The sequence below is a fragment of the Prinia subflava genome, chromosome 7 (assembly GCF_021018805.1).
Source record: "Prinia subflava isolate CZ2003 ecotype Zambia chromosome 7, Cam_Psub_1.2, whole genome shotgun sequence".
NCBI classification, from domain to species: Eukaryota; Metazoa; Chordata; class Aves; order Passeriformes; family Cisticolidae; genus Prinia; species Prinia subflava.
In genome coordinates this window covers 2,148,396-2,167,368 of record NC_086253.1, presented here as the reverse complement: position 1 = coordinate 2,167,368, position 18,973 = coordinate 2,148,396, and the positions used below count along the sequence as shown (strand labels likewise).

Here is an 18,973-nt window from a genome sequence, read left to right as displayed (position 1 = left end):
TTTAAAAACATGGAGCCTGCTCCCAGTACAGGGTTACACAACCACCACACCAGAGAGTTTTCACATCACACTTCAGCTAAATGGATTCTGTATCACCCATGTCAGGTTTGCAGCTACCCCTGCAGTGCAGCCCTCCCTCCCATATGGTGGGTGTGCAAAAAAGTCAAACAATACTTGCCACTCTCTTCAAAGAAATATCCATTTCTTGACATCGCTGCTGGTGGAGACTCTGGAGAAGACAGAAAAAAAATGAAACATGAGGATCATCAAGATGCTGAATGTCTTCATTTCACAGAAGCCAGTCCCAAAATACTGCAGGCAGCAGATTTTCCTGGACGTGGTAAACGTAATTTTTTGCTTACTGATGTTATAGGATTTTACCAGAACTTTCCTTTACAGCCACACGCAGTACTTGAAAAAAAGTCTCGGACATTCTGGGCTGGGACCACAGAAGAACAAGGCTAAAGATCAGGATGAGTCTGACCATCTCAGGAATCTACCAAACCTGAACAAGTGTGTCAGCAATAATAAAAACTAAACATCCAAAAGGTTTTTTATAAAAGCACAAGCCATAACGAAGCTCAGGTTGTACCTTGTGCTCAGATAAAAAGAACCAGTTTGATTTAGAAAAAACAACTCCATCTGGATAAAAATGGGAATTCACTTCCCATCCTACTGCTCCTAACCATTAGGATATCCCCCAAATAGTGCTTGGCACTTGAAGATAAGCCCCAGAACCCTGCAGCCCTCCTTGGCCCACTTCCTGAGCTGGGGTCCTGCAGCCAGCACCATCTGCACCAGCAGGGTCCGGTGAGGAAACCACAAATGGGAAATGACGCTGAGCAAGAGCAAATCCACAAACCCAGCAGCAGCAGCAGGGAGGTATTCCCATCATTTATTAGAGAACAGGGGTTTGGTACTGAGTCAGTTCTGCAATTCACTGCTGGCAAAGCGGCCATTGAACATTTCTTGGCGTGGTAACAGAGCACAGGAGCACCTGCTCTCAGGTGTGATCAAAACCTGGTGTCCAAAGCCAGCCTGGCTGTTCTGAACGCTGACAAAGGGTGACAGCTCAGCCTGCGTGGGCACAGGCAGCAGCTCCCCTGGACAGGTGCACAGCCCATTTTGCAGTGAATAACAGAGCTCTTGATTTCAAGCCCTGAGCAGGAGTCACCCAAGCAGCCCCTTGGAAACCTCGATGCTGCCTCTTCACACACTTCTTCCCAGCCAAAATGCAATCAGAAAGAGGAATAGGTTTGCTCTGTCTTTCCCCACTTCATTAGGCTAATCAAACATTACCTACGCAAGCCTGGGATGAATTTGGGCCAACAAGGAAAGAGGTTTCGCCTGCCTTATTGTTCTACAGATTAGGCTTCCTGCTTTTCCTTTGAGGTATGACACTGTTTCCCAAAGACCCTTTCTCTGCCCCATAACTTTTGGCTCCCAGGTTGCAGGCTTTTTATTCCCTCGTACAGTGTGCCACGTTTTCAGGACTCGCAATTCCTGCTGCTCCCCCGGGAGCCTTTGTGCACATGACGGATGCAAAGTCACGGCACTGACGGCAGCACCTCCCAGCCCTGTCACTTGTCACCACTCAGACCTTCCAGAGCCGACAGGTTCCTGAAGGGATACCCTGATGGCCGTGAAAAATATAATAAAAAAAAAGAGCCAGCACATAAACCAGAGGGCAATTCGAGTGTCTGGTCCAAGGGAGAAACACAATGTTCCAAAGTTCATCCCAGAACAATGGGCTGGAGGAACAAACGGCACCGAACTGTGGCCAAGGGGCACCCATTACACGAGTCAATTGTTTCCCTCCACCTGGAAGGGAAGGAGAAGATCCATCCATGCTGATTAGCATGTTAATGATCAAAGGAAAGTTTTTAAAGAGGCTCTTATTGTGCAATGATTGCATTTACGTATTTCAGGGAAACAAACAGAATACGCCTCGGCGGGCGGATTACCCAAGGAACCCACATTCCCACCAGGATGGTTTATCCATTTCTCACTCCTGCTATGGCTTCTGAGGGAGCCTGAAGCAACATGTTCATCCTTTACTGGGCAAAATAAGAGACTCTGCTTCTCCTTCAGCTGAACACAGCTATTTCTGCGGGTTGGTGCTGTCTAACCATCCCGAATTGGTTGGTTTCTTCCTCAGAAATTCCTTCCAACTGCAGCATCACCCAGGTTGGCATCACACCTTTATGGGAGACTGGTTTGGTCCCTGCTTGGACCAGGCATGAAAAGGGCAAGGCTGGGGTGTTACAGCAGGCAGTGCCATTTCATTAGGTGCCACTGGTTCCTCTGAGTCACTAATGAGCCACAGTCCCCCCGGCAACATGCTCGGGTAATTATGGTGGAGGTGCTGGTTTTTTCAGATGAGTCATAAAACAGAGGTCTTAACCTTGTAATTAAAGATGCAATGGCACGTTTGGAGGAGTAAAAAAAAAAAAAAAGTCAGGCGTTCACCCTACTATGTCCTGGCAAAAGCCCAGCCCTGGTAATTTGTCTTGTCCCAACATAATGCTGTCCCACAGCACCAACCCAACTCAGATTTCCAAACAGCCGTGTTGGCGCCTTTGGAAAAGCTGTTACATCCCCCACGGAAGGGGCATATTAACATCAGGAACCTGCGTGTGGCGTGCCCAGGAGGTAAAAGGTGATGGGTGTTTACACAAGCCCAGACATAGGCAGGGAGCCATGGGAGCAGCTGAAAGGTCAGGGATTAGCACAAGTGGAAGTAGGAAGGGTAAATTGGGGGCTACAGCATCTGCACCTCTGATGCACTACAGAATTCAACACTCACCTGACTTTTTCATACAATAATTTGGGTTGGAAGGGATTTCTAAAGGTCTGCCTGCCATGGGGTGGGTAACTACATCAGTCTGCTCATCACACCATCCAGCCTGACCTTGAACATTTCCTGGGATGGGGAACCCACCAAATCGCTGGGCAACCCAGTGGAGTATTTCACCACCATCATTGCAAAAAAATTATTCCTTATGTCTAACCTAAACCTCTTTTTATTTAAACCCATCACCTCTTGTCTTATCCCAACAGCTTTTCTAAAAACTCTGTCCCCACTGTTCCTAAAGGCCCCCTTTAAGCACTAATATGTCACAGTATATTCACCCTAGGACCTTCTGTCCCAGCTTTGGATAAATTAGGAGGAAACATCTTGAAATGAACATGTCCTCTAACAGAGGACATCTCTTCTCCAGGTTGAACAACCCCAAGTTTTGAACTGAGCAGAACAAACCAGACACATCTCAGAGGGAGCCCAATTAATCTCCTTCCTCCTTACGCCCCATTCCCTTTCTCCCCACATTCCCTGACCAGGAGCAAGCATTCCTTTTGCTGAGGATGCTACCTAAGGCCAAGGCCAGCTGGCTGGTGCTGAAGTGCAGGCTCAGGAGCAGCCAGCAAGGCAAACACATCAGCAGGCTCCACCTGCTTACGGCATCTCACATCCAAGGTCTCGGCTCCTCGGCCGGGTTTTGCTGCCACGGGCTCGGCTTGTGCAGAGCTGACAGCAGGGCTGAGCCCGCTCCGCTCCAGCAGCCACTGCCTGGCACACACACCAACCTTGCATTTCCTCTCCTCACCTCACCTCCATTCCTGAAATTAAAAAGGGTTCAACCAAGGGCCAGTTATGAAACGGTGATCGATGCAATTGCTGGGCGTAGGGAAGCCCGGGCAGGAGTACAAGTCTTCAAATTCATTAGGTATCAACATAATAATGCTCCAGTGTTTGCCTGAAGTTGCAGAAGTGTTTCCATGAAGGATAAATCTTCCTCCAGCCTGCAAAGTGCAGGGGCTCAGGGGTTCCCCCTCTCCACATCCTCACATCCAACAATTCCGTTCTTTCATCCAGGTTTTCTTTCAAACACTCCAGCAATTAAAGAAAAAAAAATCCAAGCAAAGAAATTTCAGCAGGACAAAGGCTTCTAGAGACAAAGCTGGAAAGCACGACCCCAAGGAGCAAAGATGCACAGCACAACAACTCAAAATGCAATCCCACACTCCTGTGCCTCTGGCCTCCCTCAGAGAGGTCCTGCCGCTCTTCAGACTCCTTCTCACCCATCACCTCCAAGGACAACTAGACTCTCCCATTGCTCTCCCTATCCAAAGGCAGAACAAGGTGCCACCTTCCACTGTCTGCCCAAAAGCACATGGTGCAGCTCTCTTTTTACAATTTAAACCATGCTCTTCTATTCTAAACCTTAATTTACTCCTGAAAGTAACTTCCTGCTGCCACCCCAACCTCATTCCCTGAAGGGACGTCTGTTAGGTGAGACTAAATTGGAGAAGCACACGGTGTTACCACTTCTTTCCTTTCTCAAAAAGGAAGATTTCTGAGCTTTCTGAGCACTGAATTCAGAGGTGAAGAGCTGAAGTGCTGCAGAAGAGAAAACAAAGCTGCTTTTTCTAGACTCAGGGATACAGCTGAAGATTTCATGGCAAAGCCACCACCCTTTGAGCTGAGGCAACAGCAGTGACCCCAAGAGCCACCAAGGCAGAGGAATATTACAGAATCACAGAATTTTTTGAGCTGGGAACAAAAAGACCATCCACTCCAACACTCTGCCATGGGCAGAGTGTCTTCTACCAGACCTAGGCATGACATTTATCCATTTATCTTTTAACTGGTAGCAGAGTCAGGGTTGCTGTTGTTGTTTAAGGTGCTTGGTTTTAGGACTGGGATGGAACAGCTGATCCACCACGGGAAGCACCAGACAAGAAGTGGGTATATTTCCTGATTTCTTACATTCTTATCATTTTTACATTTACATTTAACAACAAACCCCTGCCATGCCATCCTCCATTATTAAATTCCTGTGGGCACTGCGTCTCCAATCTAATAACCCATTTTGACTCTCTTGTTTTAAAGTTAGCAATAAGTTCTCTTGAGCCCTGCAATACTGGAGGATTATGAATAAAAACACATTCTCAGGATACTTGGGTAACTCAATTACAATGCTCTGGTGCTGACATCTTCCAAGTAAACAGCCCTCTGCAGCACAAGCCTTATATTGAAGTGAAACACAGCTCTGCAAAAGCCTCCTACAAGTACTACCACAGCCTTTGGCTTTTATGATTTCTCTCTGGCAAATCTCTAAGAATTCTAGTTCCTTGATAGTTAATTGAAGTTTATTTTGAGACAACACCAGTTTGAAAGAGGTACTGGGGAAACACTGTTTTATTTACAGGCCCTTTAATACTGGCAGCCCTTGGGCTGTCTCTGAACATGGGTAGCTCGTACATCTAGAAAATTTTGTTACCCCAAAAGTTCTGATCAGAAAACATCATGTATCTTCATGATCTTTTATTCAGTGTGCTCCAACAGCCCAGTTTGACAGAATGGTGTGGGCCAGAAGGGTCCTTAAAGACCATCTAGTGTCAACTCCATATTCCAACACCTTCCACCAGACCAGGTTCCTCCAACCCCATCCAACCTGGCCTTGGACACTTCCAGGGATGGGACAGCCACAGCTTCTTCAACAACCTCAATTTCCACCATTTTTTTTGCTGGAGCTCTGAGGACATTTCTCAGACTCATCAGCACGTGCAATGTCCTGCCTCAAAGCTGCTAAAGCAAAACACGTCAGACTTGCGAGTGAGAAGTTCCCACAAAAATCATCTGTTTGTGCTGAAAAAGCCTTTAGACTTTGCCCATTTCCTTCTAAGAAGAATTAGCAGTCATTGCATCACACTGAACTGCCCAGTCAGATGAAAGGGCAGAAATGGGATGGATAACTGGAAAGAAATTCACTTCCCAGAAGACATGCAGGACCTCAGCTTAGCAGCAACATTTTGGCCACTTCCAGCTGACTCCAGGAGTTCACTGAACACAAAATGAGGGATGTTACAGTTAAGCTGCAGCCCCTCAAACTGATCCAGGGACAATTCCAGCTTGGACAAATTTATGGTCTCATCCAAGGCTTCAACCTGGTGGATGATGCTGCAGCTTCCCCCATTCAAAGCTCCCCAGCCCTGGTGTTCAGTATTAAACTCTTATTAAATTCTTATTCTTTGCTCTCTCTCCCCAACATGAGTTAACATCCCAGGACAAGGGATTCCTGCACAAGGGATCTGGAAACTGCATTCATGTTCCTGCAATCTGGAGCAAGGGGAGAGTCACAATTTTATGTGCTTTAGATACCAAATAACCAAAGGTGCTGCTCCCCTTCTCCACTCAAAGTCAGCAGAAACCCAGACTTAGGACAAAAATCACACACAGAGGAAATAATTCCTACAGGGGAAGCCTGTAGGAGAGGAGGAATTTTTTAATTATGTGGAGCATTGACTGAAATGGAGTTTAAAAAAATCTCAGTGTGCAGCCAGAGCTCAACTGGAGGAGGACGAGGAAGCCTCAAACCCCTTTGATAACACAACTGCACCACAGCAGAACAGGAGCTTGACAGGCAGCAAATCTGATCCCAGACGAGATGATCAGCTCCAAATATGTCAATATTACAGTTTTTCTCCAACAGAGCCTCTCCTGTACTCTAAAAAAAGAGATTCTGGGAGTTTTCAAGAAGAATCAAGCAGCACAGGCTCTTGGTGGAGAAATTTCCTGCAAATCATTTTAAACCACCCAAGTCAGCAAGAATTAATGGACAGCAGCAAGCAAAAAGCTATTCTGCCTTGAGATGCCACTTCTCATTTCTATCTACACCTTCAGCAGCTGATTCCATCCCACAGCTCCACCTAATGCAGCTGGAAAAGCCTGGTGAAAACAAAGCTCCTGCTGGCACAGAGATCGGAATATGTCCCTGTGCTGCTGGTCTGGGCAATCACAAGTGACAGACAGGACAAGAGCTGGAGATCTGACTTGTTTATCTCCATGCCTACAGAGGTGTGACCAAAAGAAAAAGAAAAAAAGAATCACAGAAGTCAGGGTTTCCAAACTGACCACTGTAATTCAAGGAAGTGTAAGATCAGTAAGGGATGCTTGGTAATAATTGGGCAGGGAAGTGCCTGGTAAATGGTGTGGCAAACCCAAACACAGACCTCTCCCCAAAAAGGATCGATAAAGGCAAAGGAAAACATCAAAGACAAAATTCAAGAGGGGCAAAAAGACCTTCTGTAAGTCATTAAATGGGGAATGTCCACTCCCAGGGAGTTTTTTCTTGAAGAGCTGAGTCAAGATCAACTACAGGACTCTTTTTGGGCACAGCTTTACAGGCTCACCCTCCTTAGTCAGAGCAGACACACATCCATGCCCAGCAGAGCCTGAGGGGGACAATCCCTCCCTTCCCAAGGCACAGCAGAGCCCTGTCCCTCCCCAGCTCAGTGCCAGGGCTGCAGGGAAGGCTCCACAGGCACCAGCTGTGATCCTGCTCCTCTCTGGTTCCGTCACAGATGTCAAAACATCCTCCCAATTCAGCTCCCTGCAGCACCAGGAGAAGGGCAAAGAGTGGGCAACTTCCCCCTGCCTCCATCTGCTGCCCCTCACCTTCCTCAGCTCATCCTCCTCCTCCTCATGAGGCTGGGAGGGAAAACACATCCCCTGAGGGGAAAAAAAAAAAAAAAAAAAAAAAAAAAGCACAGCACACCTGGAGATTTAACACAGGCAGCAGAAGGGTGCACCAGCAGGGGCTGGACACGACACAGGGATATTTACTGCAGACTTTTACCTAAATGGGTGAATTAAAACATCATCTGCATGCAAATACCTCCAAGAAATCAACTTAGGAGGTCCTGAAAACAGCTTAGGAGATAGCCATGCCCCAGAAAGATTTAAATCTACTCCAAAGCTCTTCACCCCAGTAAACTTTTGGAAGACGAAGTGCTGCTCAGAGCAGACACTGAGGAGGAAGGTGCTCTTAAATAGATCAATTTGATGGCAAATAATTGCTCCAGCTCAGAGACTCAGACCTGCAGGGACACAGGCTTAGCCCTCCTGATGTAACATGTCCTCTACCAAACCTTATAGAGAGAATGTTCCTGTTGAATAATTCTTTAAAACTCCCTCTGTGCTTAACACGCTCCCCTTGCCACAGGATTGCATTGCTCTGTTGCTTATTCCCCTTCTCCCTACCAGAAGAGTCCCCAAAGGATTTTCACCACTTGTTTGCCTCCCAGAAGGGTTTCATTCGCCCAGATCCCTGTTTTTAGGACTCTATGGTCTGGATTATCCGAACTACACATTACACCCCTTGGAAATGTCCCATTTCTGGGATTTCTGGAGAACACAAACCAGTCCCCTGACATTTCTATGGCTATCTCAAGTCACCTGGATATAAAATTTTGCTCCATGGCTCTGTCCTCCATCAGAGTGGGATGGCATCCCAGTCCTGGTCCAGGCAGAAAACACAACTCTATGGCTTTGAGGCTCAGCAGGCACTCAAGGCTCAAATCAGGGATTGTATGGAAGGAGCTGGATATTCTTCTGAGGATGGAAATGGTGTGGGGAGGTTTTAAGTTATGCCCAGATAAATGAAACCCCAGAACTAATTTTCCCAGTGGCTGGCTGGGAAAATAAAGCATCATATTGAAAGGATAAAGCAGGAAGCATCCTCCTGCCTGCTCCCTGCCAGGCAAACACACACCCACACACAGGCTCAGGGATCAGACGTGGCTGTTTTCAAAGCCTTTTCCTCACTGCACTGAACAATTCCTCTCCTCAGCTTCCTCCAGCTCACCCACTGCAATAAAACCAGCAAACAAAGAGTCACTGGGTGCAGCAGTGACAGCTCCCAGAGACCTCCCCGCCACCCAAAAAAAAAAAAAGAAAAAAAGAAAAGAAAAGAAAAAGCTGTTTGGCTTTAGCAGGAGCACCACGTTCTCCAGATTGACTCATCACCATTTAGCCCACCCAAACAATTAATATCCGAGGCTGCCTCCCAGAGGTGAGCTGCAAGAGGAAGCCACCCTGCACATCCAGAGCCATGCAGCTGCTTTCCCAATGGGATATCCCCTCCTCATCCACCGCATTTCTTGGCCAACATTTGGCAGGTGAGCAGGACAATTTCAGCAACAAGGCACCAACATCACTTTGGGATTTGGCTGTTGGACTATTTTGGCTATTCTCCTCCTTTTTTTATTTTTTTTTTTAACAGGTTAAAGGGGGACGTTTTGTTTTGTTTTGTCGGACCCTCTAGAAAAAGTGATTTAAGACTTGCAAGGATTTCTTGCTTAAGCGCTTCATGAAGAGGAGAGACAGCAAATACCTCCAGAGATCCCACAAGCTGGCAAAAGCCCAAGATCAGGCCAGTTAAGGCTCTTCAGTAGACTTTTCCTGAAACATTTAAATAATTTAGAAAGCATTAACTCTTACTGACAGCTTCTCAGGCAGCTCTTTCCTTTGCAGGGCCCTATCAGAAGCCTCATCACTCTTAATCCAAAGGAAAAAGAGGTACTGCAACAGCCCCAAACCTTGGTCAGGGTTGAGAAGATGGATTTTAAAAGATGCCTGAGGTGTTTTTCTCAGCTGAAATGCCTTCTTTGTACAGGCAGGTCTTCCAGAGGCCACCACCTGCCACTTATCTGCAGTGGCACTGTGTAAACCATGCAAAAAAATGGTTAAGAGACAGTCTGACAACATTTCCCTGACTTGGGGCTATTCAGAGGGTGGGAGCTGCTCCCTGCAGGGGTTAAAATGTGTAAATACTGTAAAAATTAAGCAGCAGGGAGGAGTAAACTGCTGGGAATAAACCTTTCTTGGGGGTTAAGTAGAAGAGATGCTGCAGCACCACCAGTCTCACTCTGGGTCATCCCTCCCTCCTCCAGGGTACCAGGGTCATGTTTTGGAACAAAGTGAATTTCTAGCAAGTTTTCTTCCCCCTGCTATCTTATCGCCACCAGAAATGAAAACAGCTGCTGAAAAGGCAGCAGTGGCTGCACCAGGCTCTCACAGCAAAGTTGTTCCTGCACCCCTTCCCACCACCACCCCCAAAAAGGCACTGGATGGAAGAGGTCTAACCCACAGAAAACCACAAGTTAGGCCAAACCCAAGGTCTGTACTGGAAGCAGAAGCAGAGCACTGAACCCAGCCACCTGATCACCAAACACATTTTCTGTTGTGCTTCTCATCAAGAGTCAGAAAGAAAAACCTCCCTCTGCCACGAAAAGCAAGAACAGCCCAAAGGGTACCCAAAGGGCCACAGAGCTGCACTCTGCAGCCTCATCCATCCCCCAAAAACAGGGTCTGCAACTCCCACCAGGTTCAGCAGGGTAACACAAACCACCCCATGCAGTTCCCCATGGTTAGGAGCCATGAAACAACATCAGTGACAACAACAACAACAACACAGGTGGGGGGAGAGGAAGCAGCACCAGATCCCATTTTCCTGTCCATCATCGATCCAAAATTAAAATGCCCCAGTCCAGTGATGAAATAACTGCAGACTGGCATGCTGTGAGCGAATGTTATTCATTAGGATGTTGTTTGTGGTTCATCTACAAGGCTTCCACGGCTACAGCACCAGGGATGATGTTTGGGAGCATTTTAGACACACTACATACATGATTTTGTCTCCACTCAGCACTGCACTTCCCCCAAGTGAAACAGCTCCATGTGAAGCTCACTGACAGGCTGGGAGGATGTTTTGCCATTAATTAAGAGAAAAACCAGAACAGAGAAGCTCCTCAGTGCTCATCTCCCCATGCATACCTTGAAACTAAATTCAAACCCCGACAGCCAGCGCTCTGGTTAATTTAAATGGAATTCAAAAGGCATTCTCCATCCTTAAACACAGAGACACCCAGCACAGGCAATAGATATCATCACTAAGCAGAGCAAAGCCCACAGAAAATACATCAAGCACTGCCTTACTTTAGTGAATTAAATAATTCAAGAGCTGGCTGAGCTGCTTTTGTAGATTTCCTGACCAAATGCATCACCCAGCAACAGCAGCGCTTCGCTTTGGGGGGGGATTTTTAAGATCACAACTTACCTGCACTACTTCTTCAAGAGAGAGACGCCTCTGCTCCCCCCAGGGCTGCTCCCCCCGAGCCACCAGCACTTGTCCCCAAAGGCCACTCGCTCAGGTGGCCGAGGCAGCGCCGGCTCCTGCTTTTTCACTGGCTCCAATATGAATCCATCCAGAGCATCTTTGTCTCTCACTTCCAATTGGCGAGCGGCGGATGGGTGGAGTGAGAGCTCGACCCATTAGCTCCCAGATGGACACCTCCAGCCCGGCTGTGCCAGCCCCACACCTGGGCAGCCCCTCTGCCCATGCCACCCCTGCCTGGCCAAGGGTCTGGGCTGCCTCCTCCTGCAGCCACCCGGATCCCACCGCCCCTCGGAGCTGTCTCCTCGGAGAGCAAAAATAGAGGAGTTAAAGTGACCCAGCGCTCCGGAGCCAGAGAGTTTTGCTGGATGCAGGATGGAGAAAGCTCCTGCGCCTCCTTAAAAAAGAAAAAAAAAAAAGGTCTGTGCCAGGCAGGCTCAACTGAAGTGAGGAGATGCTGTACCTTACAGAGAGAAGTACAGGGAAAGCCAGAGGATGAAAAAAAAAAAGGAGGAGGGGGGAGAAAAAACCTGCTGCTGAGAGGGAGATGGAGCAAATTCCTTAAAGATACAGCTGCCGTGCCTGCCGGGCTCTGGTGTTTCATCCAGCTCAGCTGCACGGCGGCAGCAGTGCAAGGGTTAATGCATGCATGCAGTGGAATGAGAAACAGGGCGGCAAGTCTGTGCTCCAGCAGCAAGTTGCAGAATTTAGAGCTGAAAGACCTCACCTCATCCAAGGGGACTTAAATCCCAGCCTGTGTGCCCAATGCTGGAGCAGGAGGTGCCTAAAAAGCTTTGGAGGGAAGATGCCACATCCCCTCCTCCTGCTCCAGCCTATTCTTCACTGCTTCACTTTCCTTACAATTCGAGATTTTCAGCACAATAAGCCAAGTCTCCCCCAGCTGGATATTTAAAGCCCAGAGGAATGGTCTAAGCTGGCCAAACAAACAAACAAAAAAGGGAAAAAAGAAAAAAACCAAACTCCCCAAAGCAACATCAACTCAGCCTTCGAGAAGGCAGAACCCTAAAAGAACAAGCCAGAAATAAACAGCGAATTATCCAAACGCTGGCAAGGCTGGGTCTCTCCCCTACTCCAGTAACTCTGACAATCGCTGTGCCTTCAGTCAAAAAATCCCCAGTGATGAGATTTCCCAGGAGGCAGCAAACCCTTCCCAGAGCCAGGCAAGGGGAGGCAGCACCCGGCTGGGGAAGGGGCACCCCTTCAGCAGAGGGAGCCCCGAGCCCCCAGGCCCTGCCACGGGCTGGTTTCCGCTGCACAGAACCACAGGCAATGCGTGTTTTTAAACACCTCCCACGCGTTTTCTGTGCCCAGACTGCTCAGCCAGTCTCCTCCATTTTTTATTTTTATTTTTTTTTCCCCTTGCCATGCCACCTGACGAGCTTTTCCAGGTAAGGCACATCACAGACTGGCAATAAGGTGCTAAGGAGGTACAGCGTGGTTCAGAAAGGTTTGGATGGGGGAAGAGACCCCTGGAGGTCGCCAGTCCCACTCCTTGCTCCACCTTTACAGAGAAATCAGGACAACACCTCACCGAGCCAGACATCTTCCCCAAAAGAAGTTTTACAAGAAGTTGTGACTCCCATCCTTAGGATCAGCACTTACAGAGCTCAGCTCCTAACCCAGCAGGACTCACCAAGCTCCCCATATTACATTACAGCAAGATCTGAACCAAGCTGGAATTTTTAAGGTAATTCCTCACAGTGAGACAAACCTGCATTAGAACATCTTCAACCCTTCCTCTATCTCCACACCTGATACCCTCAGTAACAGCTGAGAGGACACCTGACAGCACCACAGCCCTAAAGGTGAACCGAGCCCGCTGAGCTTCCAGCAGGTATTTCAGGTTTCACGCGGTGCCGGATTCATTTCAGCCAGTGAACACGCTCAGGAAACAAAAGACTGGCTCAGATCAGTTTCTATTTTTAATTTTTTCCACGCCGAGGTTGTTTATCCTCTCCCTGGGTGTAGCAGGGACCAGAGCAGCTCCTTGGTGAAGATGCCAGCAGCCAAGCCGTGGCACCAGAGGTCCCAGAGCATCACCAAACCCAAACCAACCCATCCTCCAAATCCCACCTGCGCCGCCTCCCTCTGAACCACCATCTCCAAAACCTCCTCAAAGCCCAGCTGGGCTTCCCTGCTGCCCTGTCCCAACCCTGCCCAGCCCTGGCCACGCACCGTCCACCGGCCTGCTCCACCTCTGCGCCACCAAACGCTGCGGCCACGGCGCCAAATCCTGGGAAGAGCCAGCGCTGGCCCCGAACTGGCCGTAGGGTGAGCGGAGGAAGGTGAGCCGGGGGTAGCAGAAGGACGCCGGCTCCATCAGGACGGAGAAGAGAGGAGAGCCAGGTACGAAGCAAACCGCGTCTCCCTTCGCCTCCTGCAGCGCGTACTGTTGGGACATGCAGTCTCAGAGCCTTCTCCCAGAGAAGTTCCTTTTTTGTCCCCAAAAGGATTCAGTGCAAAAAAAATAAAGAGTAATAAAAGAAACCCCAAAGGCGTTGGAGCAGCCCTGCTGCTGCTGTCAGAGCCCAGCAGAGCACACTGGCAAGGCAGCGTCTCCAGCCTGTATTTAAACGCCCCTCTCAGAAAGCAGAGATGCAGCACAGGAAGAGACAAATTCCAGCCCTGCGTCGGGCTGATAAGCCAGGTTTATAATATTCAAGAAGTATTGGCATTACTACAGTTCCTCCCCCCCACACAACCTCCTCCCGCAACGAATATCTTGTGCAGGAGCTTGTTGTGCACAATAAGCAAAAAAAAAAAAAAGAAAAAAGAGCCCAATCCCTAAAAAAAAAATAGAAAAATCAGCGTGTTCCGGTGGGAACAGCCAACACGTTGAATAAAACAAACACACGCGTGTTAAACCCTGGGGACGCAATTAGGCTCGGAGCAGGGGGAAGAGGCGTTGAACTCCTGGAAAAGGAGATGGCAGCGGGCGAGAGGAAAAGGAGAATAAACCTGGTGCCTCACACTGCCCTCCGTGGGGTGGCTTCTCCCAGGGGGTGAGCCCAGGTGGTCACTGCAGGGTGCCAGCACCTGCCCCAACACCAGCAGGGGAGGAAGGTCACCTCATCCTCCTCCCCAGTTGTTCTGTCCTCCTAATTCCCACTCCTGAGCCCCTCTCAGGGGGTAATACCCAGCAATAACTCACTGCACCTCCACTGTTCGCCCAGCTGAACACCTTGAGACAAAGGCTGCCCAGTTCTGAGCATTGACCAGCTGAGATCTTCTCTCCACCAGCTTCAGATCTTCGTTTTCCCCACCACAGTCCCCATCAGCCCTGCTGGCATCCATCCCACCACGGCACAGTGCCACAACCCCACCAGCCTTTCTCCTGCCACTTCCATCAGGTCCTTCAGACCTGGGGAACACCAAAGGACACGTGGGGAAGAAAAGTCCTCACCCAACAGCAGCCTGAAGTGTAACCCACTCCAAAGCCTTGCTTTTCATGTTTTTCTCCCCGTGTTCTCGCACTTTCTCAGCAGATCTCTGAGGACTGACACTACTCTTGCCTCTGTTCCCTACCCAAATCACAGCCCCACTGGCTGATCAGAGCTCACTGAACCTCCTCCAGCAGCAGAGGCAGAGTGAAGCCCTCAGTCCTGCTGGTTTTAATTGGGAGTCAGAGCCAGGGATGAATTTAGAAAGAAGGAGCAGAAAAACCCATGGAGTTATGAGTGACAGCAGAGCCCTTTGATATCACAGCCAGCAGTGACAGATGCAGGAGCCCGCAGCGCTGTGCTCAGGGCCAGCGTGTCCCCATGCCCTGCTGAGAGCCTCTGTGGGGAGCTCAGCCCAGATCACAGTTAGGAAGTTGTATTTCCAGTGAGAAAGAGGGGGAAAAAAGAAATAAAATGAGATTTTTCAGCATAGCCAGGTGCTAGCACAACCTCCTGAAGGAGCTGCCCTGCAAACCTCACAATCACACAGCACTGCTCACACTCAGGTAAGGAGGAACTTTGAGGAATTGCCTCGGCATTCCGGGTTTTTAACCACACTGCATCCTTCCCAGCAGGCTCCCCACCCAGCCTGGATGGTAACAGCCAAGGTAGCTGGGATTTAACCTGTGCTGGATATCTTGGCAAGGATTTGCACATTTAGAGAACAGATAACAGCTCCACAATGATGATGATTGAGTTATTGAAATGTCCCCAGCTTTGTTTACTCCCAGGGCAATCCTACACAAGGAACCAGGATTTCACCAGGAGTGGGTTCACTTTAGGAGGAGGTAACTCAAGTGCCACCCAGCCTACTGCAGCAGAAAGGTTCCTGTGCCTTCCCAGAGACACCTGAACCACAGCACAGCATTAGAATTACAAAAAAACCCCACCAAACCAGCAGCTTTCTCCAGATAATGTGATTTAACACCTGTCCTTAGGCATAAAGTACCAATGCAGAGCATCAGTGAAGTTCTGCCAGGACAGATTTGGAGGTTTTAGTCTTATACAGGCAAATAAAAGAGCACCAGGCTAAGCTGGGTAATTCCAGACTAAAATCCAACTTTGCAACCAAAGCCTGACCTTGAGCCTAACTCCTACCTCAGCTGCCTCCTGCAAGGAAGCTCAAACCAAACAACAAACAGGCAAATGGAACAGCACCAGGTCAAGTCTGATAATTCTGGATTAAATTCCACCTCTGAAGCTAAAATCTGACCCTAACTCTTACCTCAGCTCCCTTCTGCTGAAATATCCAACTTCTCACTGACACTTTCCTTTAAGCCAACACAGAAAGCTTCCCTTGTGGATCCTTTCCCTTTGAAACCCAAGACATCTTTGTTTTCACACTGACTCAACACAAAAATAAAGCTTGTTCTAATAAATGTTTACAGCCTCAAATGATTTGCTACAGCTTTACTAGAAGTCAAGGCACTCTGAGCTTACACACAGATATCTTATGCCACCGGCTGGGTCAAGCAAGGGCTCCAGTTAAAACCCCAACCCTTCTTTTTATCTGCATTTATTTAAACAAGCTGAAGCACTCAAATTGCCAAGGAACAACAGGAGAGCCGGAGGGGAACTTCCTCTGCGGTCCATCATTCTTACGGAGCACCAACTGTACAAAAGCCACAGATATTTCAAAACTGGAGGGCTCTGGCTGAGATGGATTAGCCAAGAAATCCCGATCCCAGCCGGGAAGCGGCGACGCGCGGCTCAGGGGAGGTGGCAATCACTGAGGTTGCTGTGCAGACAAGACTCAAAGCGTCACATCGCCGCTCCAGCCTCCCAAAAAACCCCAAAAAGCAGCCACAAACCCCACAGCAGTGACCCAGGTGAGGCACAGCTGGATTTTCTCCACGCTGGGTCTCAAGCGGGTGACCCCGTGCTCCAGCACTTGAGGGGCAGGAATTTGGCAGAGGAGGGACAAGGCTGAGCTCACACCTAGAAACAATCCAGGAGAAATCCTGCGAACACCGAGACAACTCGGGGGAAAGGGGAGAATTCCCTGTGGATTCTCCACGTGCAAATCCGCTGCCCCTGGATCCCTGGAAGTGCCCAAGGCCAGGCTGGACAGGGCTTGGAGCCACCTGGGACAGTGAGAGGTGTCCCTGCCATGGCAGGGGTGGATCGAGATGAGCTTTAAGGTCTTTCCAACCCAAACCATTCCATGGTTTTCTATTCCTGCAGGACAGCCCGTGGCACCGCCAGGTCTCGAGAATGACAACACGGACAAGGCAAAAGCAGCAGAGCAAAGCCCTGAGGCAGAACTAAATGAAAACTCAGCTCCAAATGAAAACTTCTCCATTCAACCGGAGCGGGAAAAGCTGCGGAGGCACAAACCCTCCCCGAGCACCGATCCTCACGAGAGGTCCGGGGACAGCACGGGTGACAAAGCTGCTGTGCCACCTACAGTCCCTTCTGGTCCAACACAGAGCTGCTCCGCTGTCACCCGGGCAGTGTCACCCCGCGGGCCGCGGCCATGCCGGCGAAGGAAGCGCTTCCTCTGCCCGGCAGCGCGGAGACACCGCACAAACAACTCCGAAATTCACCCCAAATCAGCGAGCGAGCTCCCAAGCGCCTCTAAACCCCTCCTCCCCCCGCTTTTCAAATAAACTCCTGCCTGGGGGTCTTCCCCAGCACGCACAGCTGCCCCAACTCTTCAGGTTGAAGTTTCACTTTTTCAACTTTTTTGTTCCCCCCCCCGCTTTTTATTGAGGTTTTTACACCAACACGAAGTCAAGCAACCTCATCCGCAAGCAGCAGAGCGGAGCTGAGCTCCACACCGTGCCCTCCGGCCCACGCTGGGTGCAAACAAGTAAAAAGCGGGGATGGGACACCCCCAGAAGAGGCAGATCCGAAATTTCCAGCGCTCCTTTCCCCGCACCCCGCTCCTCCCGTCCCACCGCATCCCCGCGGCTGGAACATCCCGCTCTGCCCCAGCTGCTCAACTTTGGGGGTGTCACCACCTCCCCGCAGATACCAATATGGAAAAAATATAAACAATCAAACAAACAAACCCCTTCGGCGGCGATGCGGAGCGAAGATTTCTCTCCCCCGCTGCCAAGAGGGGAAAATCCAGCGCGCATCCCCTCCGAGCCCACCGCATCCCCCGCGCCCACGCAAGGGGCACAAGGCGGGGTGCCAAGCGGGGTGGCACAGGGGACACCCCGGTCCCCCTAGAGCCCCCCAGACCCCGTGTCGCTCACCGCAGGGCTGGAGGTGGAAGAGCCGCCGGGCTGCCATGCTCATCCCGTCCGCAGCATCGCCGCGCCTTCGCCTTCGCCTGCCCCGCGCCCGCCGCCGCCGCCGGGGGAAGGGGGGGGTGGGGGAAGGTTTCTTTATTTATTTTCCCCGGCCCGAAATAAATAAATAACTTCTCAAAAAAAAAAAAATAAAGAGAGAGAGAGACAACTCGGTTTTCACCCCCTCCCCCCCCGCACGCCCGCCGATTTAAAAATAATGATAATAATTTAAAGGGGAAAAAAAAAGCTGGAGAAAGTCCCGAGTGAGGAGCGCGGCTGGAAGGGGAAGGGACAGGCGGTGTCACACCCGGCCGGGTCCTAAAGCCCGCCCGCGGCCCCGGCGGGGACAGCGACACCGCAAAGTGACACCTTCACCCGCAGACCCCTCCTCGGGCAGTCTACTGAGGTTTTTTATATCATCTATTGCGTTGGGAGGGACATCAAAGATCATCCAGTTCCTGCCATGGGCAGGGACACCTTCCACTACCCCAGGTTGCTCCAAGCCTTGTCCAACCTGGCCTTGGGCACTTCCAGGGATCCAGGGACAGCCACAGCTGCTCTGGGCACCCTGTGCCAGGGCCTCCCCACCTCTTTCTTATTGAAAAAATTCTTCCCAACACTCATTCATACCTCTATGGACATGTATCCTTCAGGTTAAAACCATTCCCCGTTGTTCCAGCACAACAGGCCCTGGATTGAGGCTCGTCCCTTCCATGAAAAATTAAATCTGTGCTCGCTTTTCCAGGGATGCTGCAAGCATTAGCAGGGGAGATGATGTTCAGAACTTCAGAGCAGGGGAAAAGCACAGCAATGATAAATTTTGCTTCCCCCATGAGGGGTGTTCATGGATACTGTGAGGTCCCATCATCAGACTGGATGTCTTTGCCATTTCAAAGCTTTTTTTTTCCAAAAAAAACTTCAAAATTCCTCCAAAATAACCTGGCACAGGCACTTTTGAGTCAAAACCAACCAGCTGGGGGTCAAAATAAAGCCTTGGGGCAAAGCACAATGAGGGAGCTTGAGGTTCTTCACCAAACCAGCAACAACAAAGTTTGAAAAGCAGGTGCAGCAAAAAACAACCTGCAGCCTTTGCTTTAGGAAAAAACAGACACATTTAAGTTCTTATATCACAAAGATTGGACTGGGACTGTTTTGCTTCTCCATTTCCTGATTTTTCTTACCTCCAGAGGGGTCTCAGCTGATCCAGCTACAGCAATTTGGAAATCCTGGAATGGTTTGGGTTGGAAGCGTCCTTAAAAACCATCCAGTCCCACCCCACCTACCTTGGGCAGGGACACCTCCCACTGTCCCTGGT

At 49.7% G+C, this 18,973-nt stretch overlaps 1 protein-coding gene across 4 annotated transcripts in view; it reads right to left on the bottom strand.

Moving 5' to 3' along the window:
• SLC4A11 (solute carrier family 4 member 11) overlaps positions 1-17,787 on the bottom strand; it is a 91,161-nt gene extending 73,374 nt beyond the window's left edge. For 2 of the 4 annotated variants that reach the window (XM_063401353.1, XM_063401354.1), the window contains exons 1-2: positions 13,155-13,664; positions 179-229 (exon numbers count right to left, since the gene is read on the bottom strand). In XM_063401353.1, coding sequence (XP_063257423.1) covers positions 179-229; positions 13,155-13,380 — 277 coding nt within the window. In that variant the 5' untranslated portion in view covers positions 13,381-13,664. Of the gene's footprint in view, positions 1-178; positions 230-10,901; positions 11,309-13,154; positions 13,665-17,622 lie in introns of those variants that run through there. The other 2 variants (XM_063401355.1, XM_063401356.1) reach the window with 2 other exon arrangements.
• Positions 17,788-18,973: the final 1,186 nt, after the last annotated feature.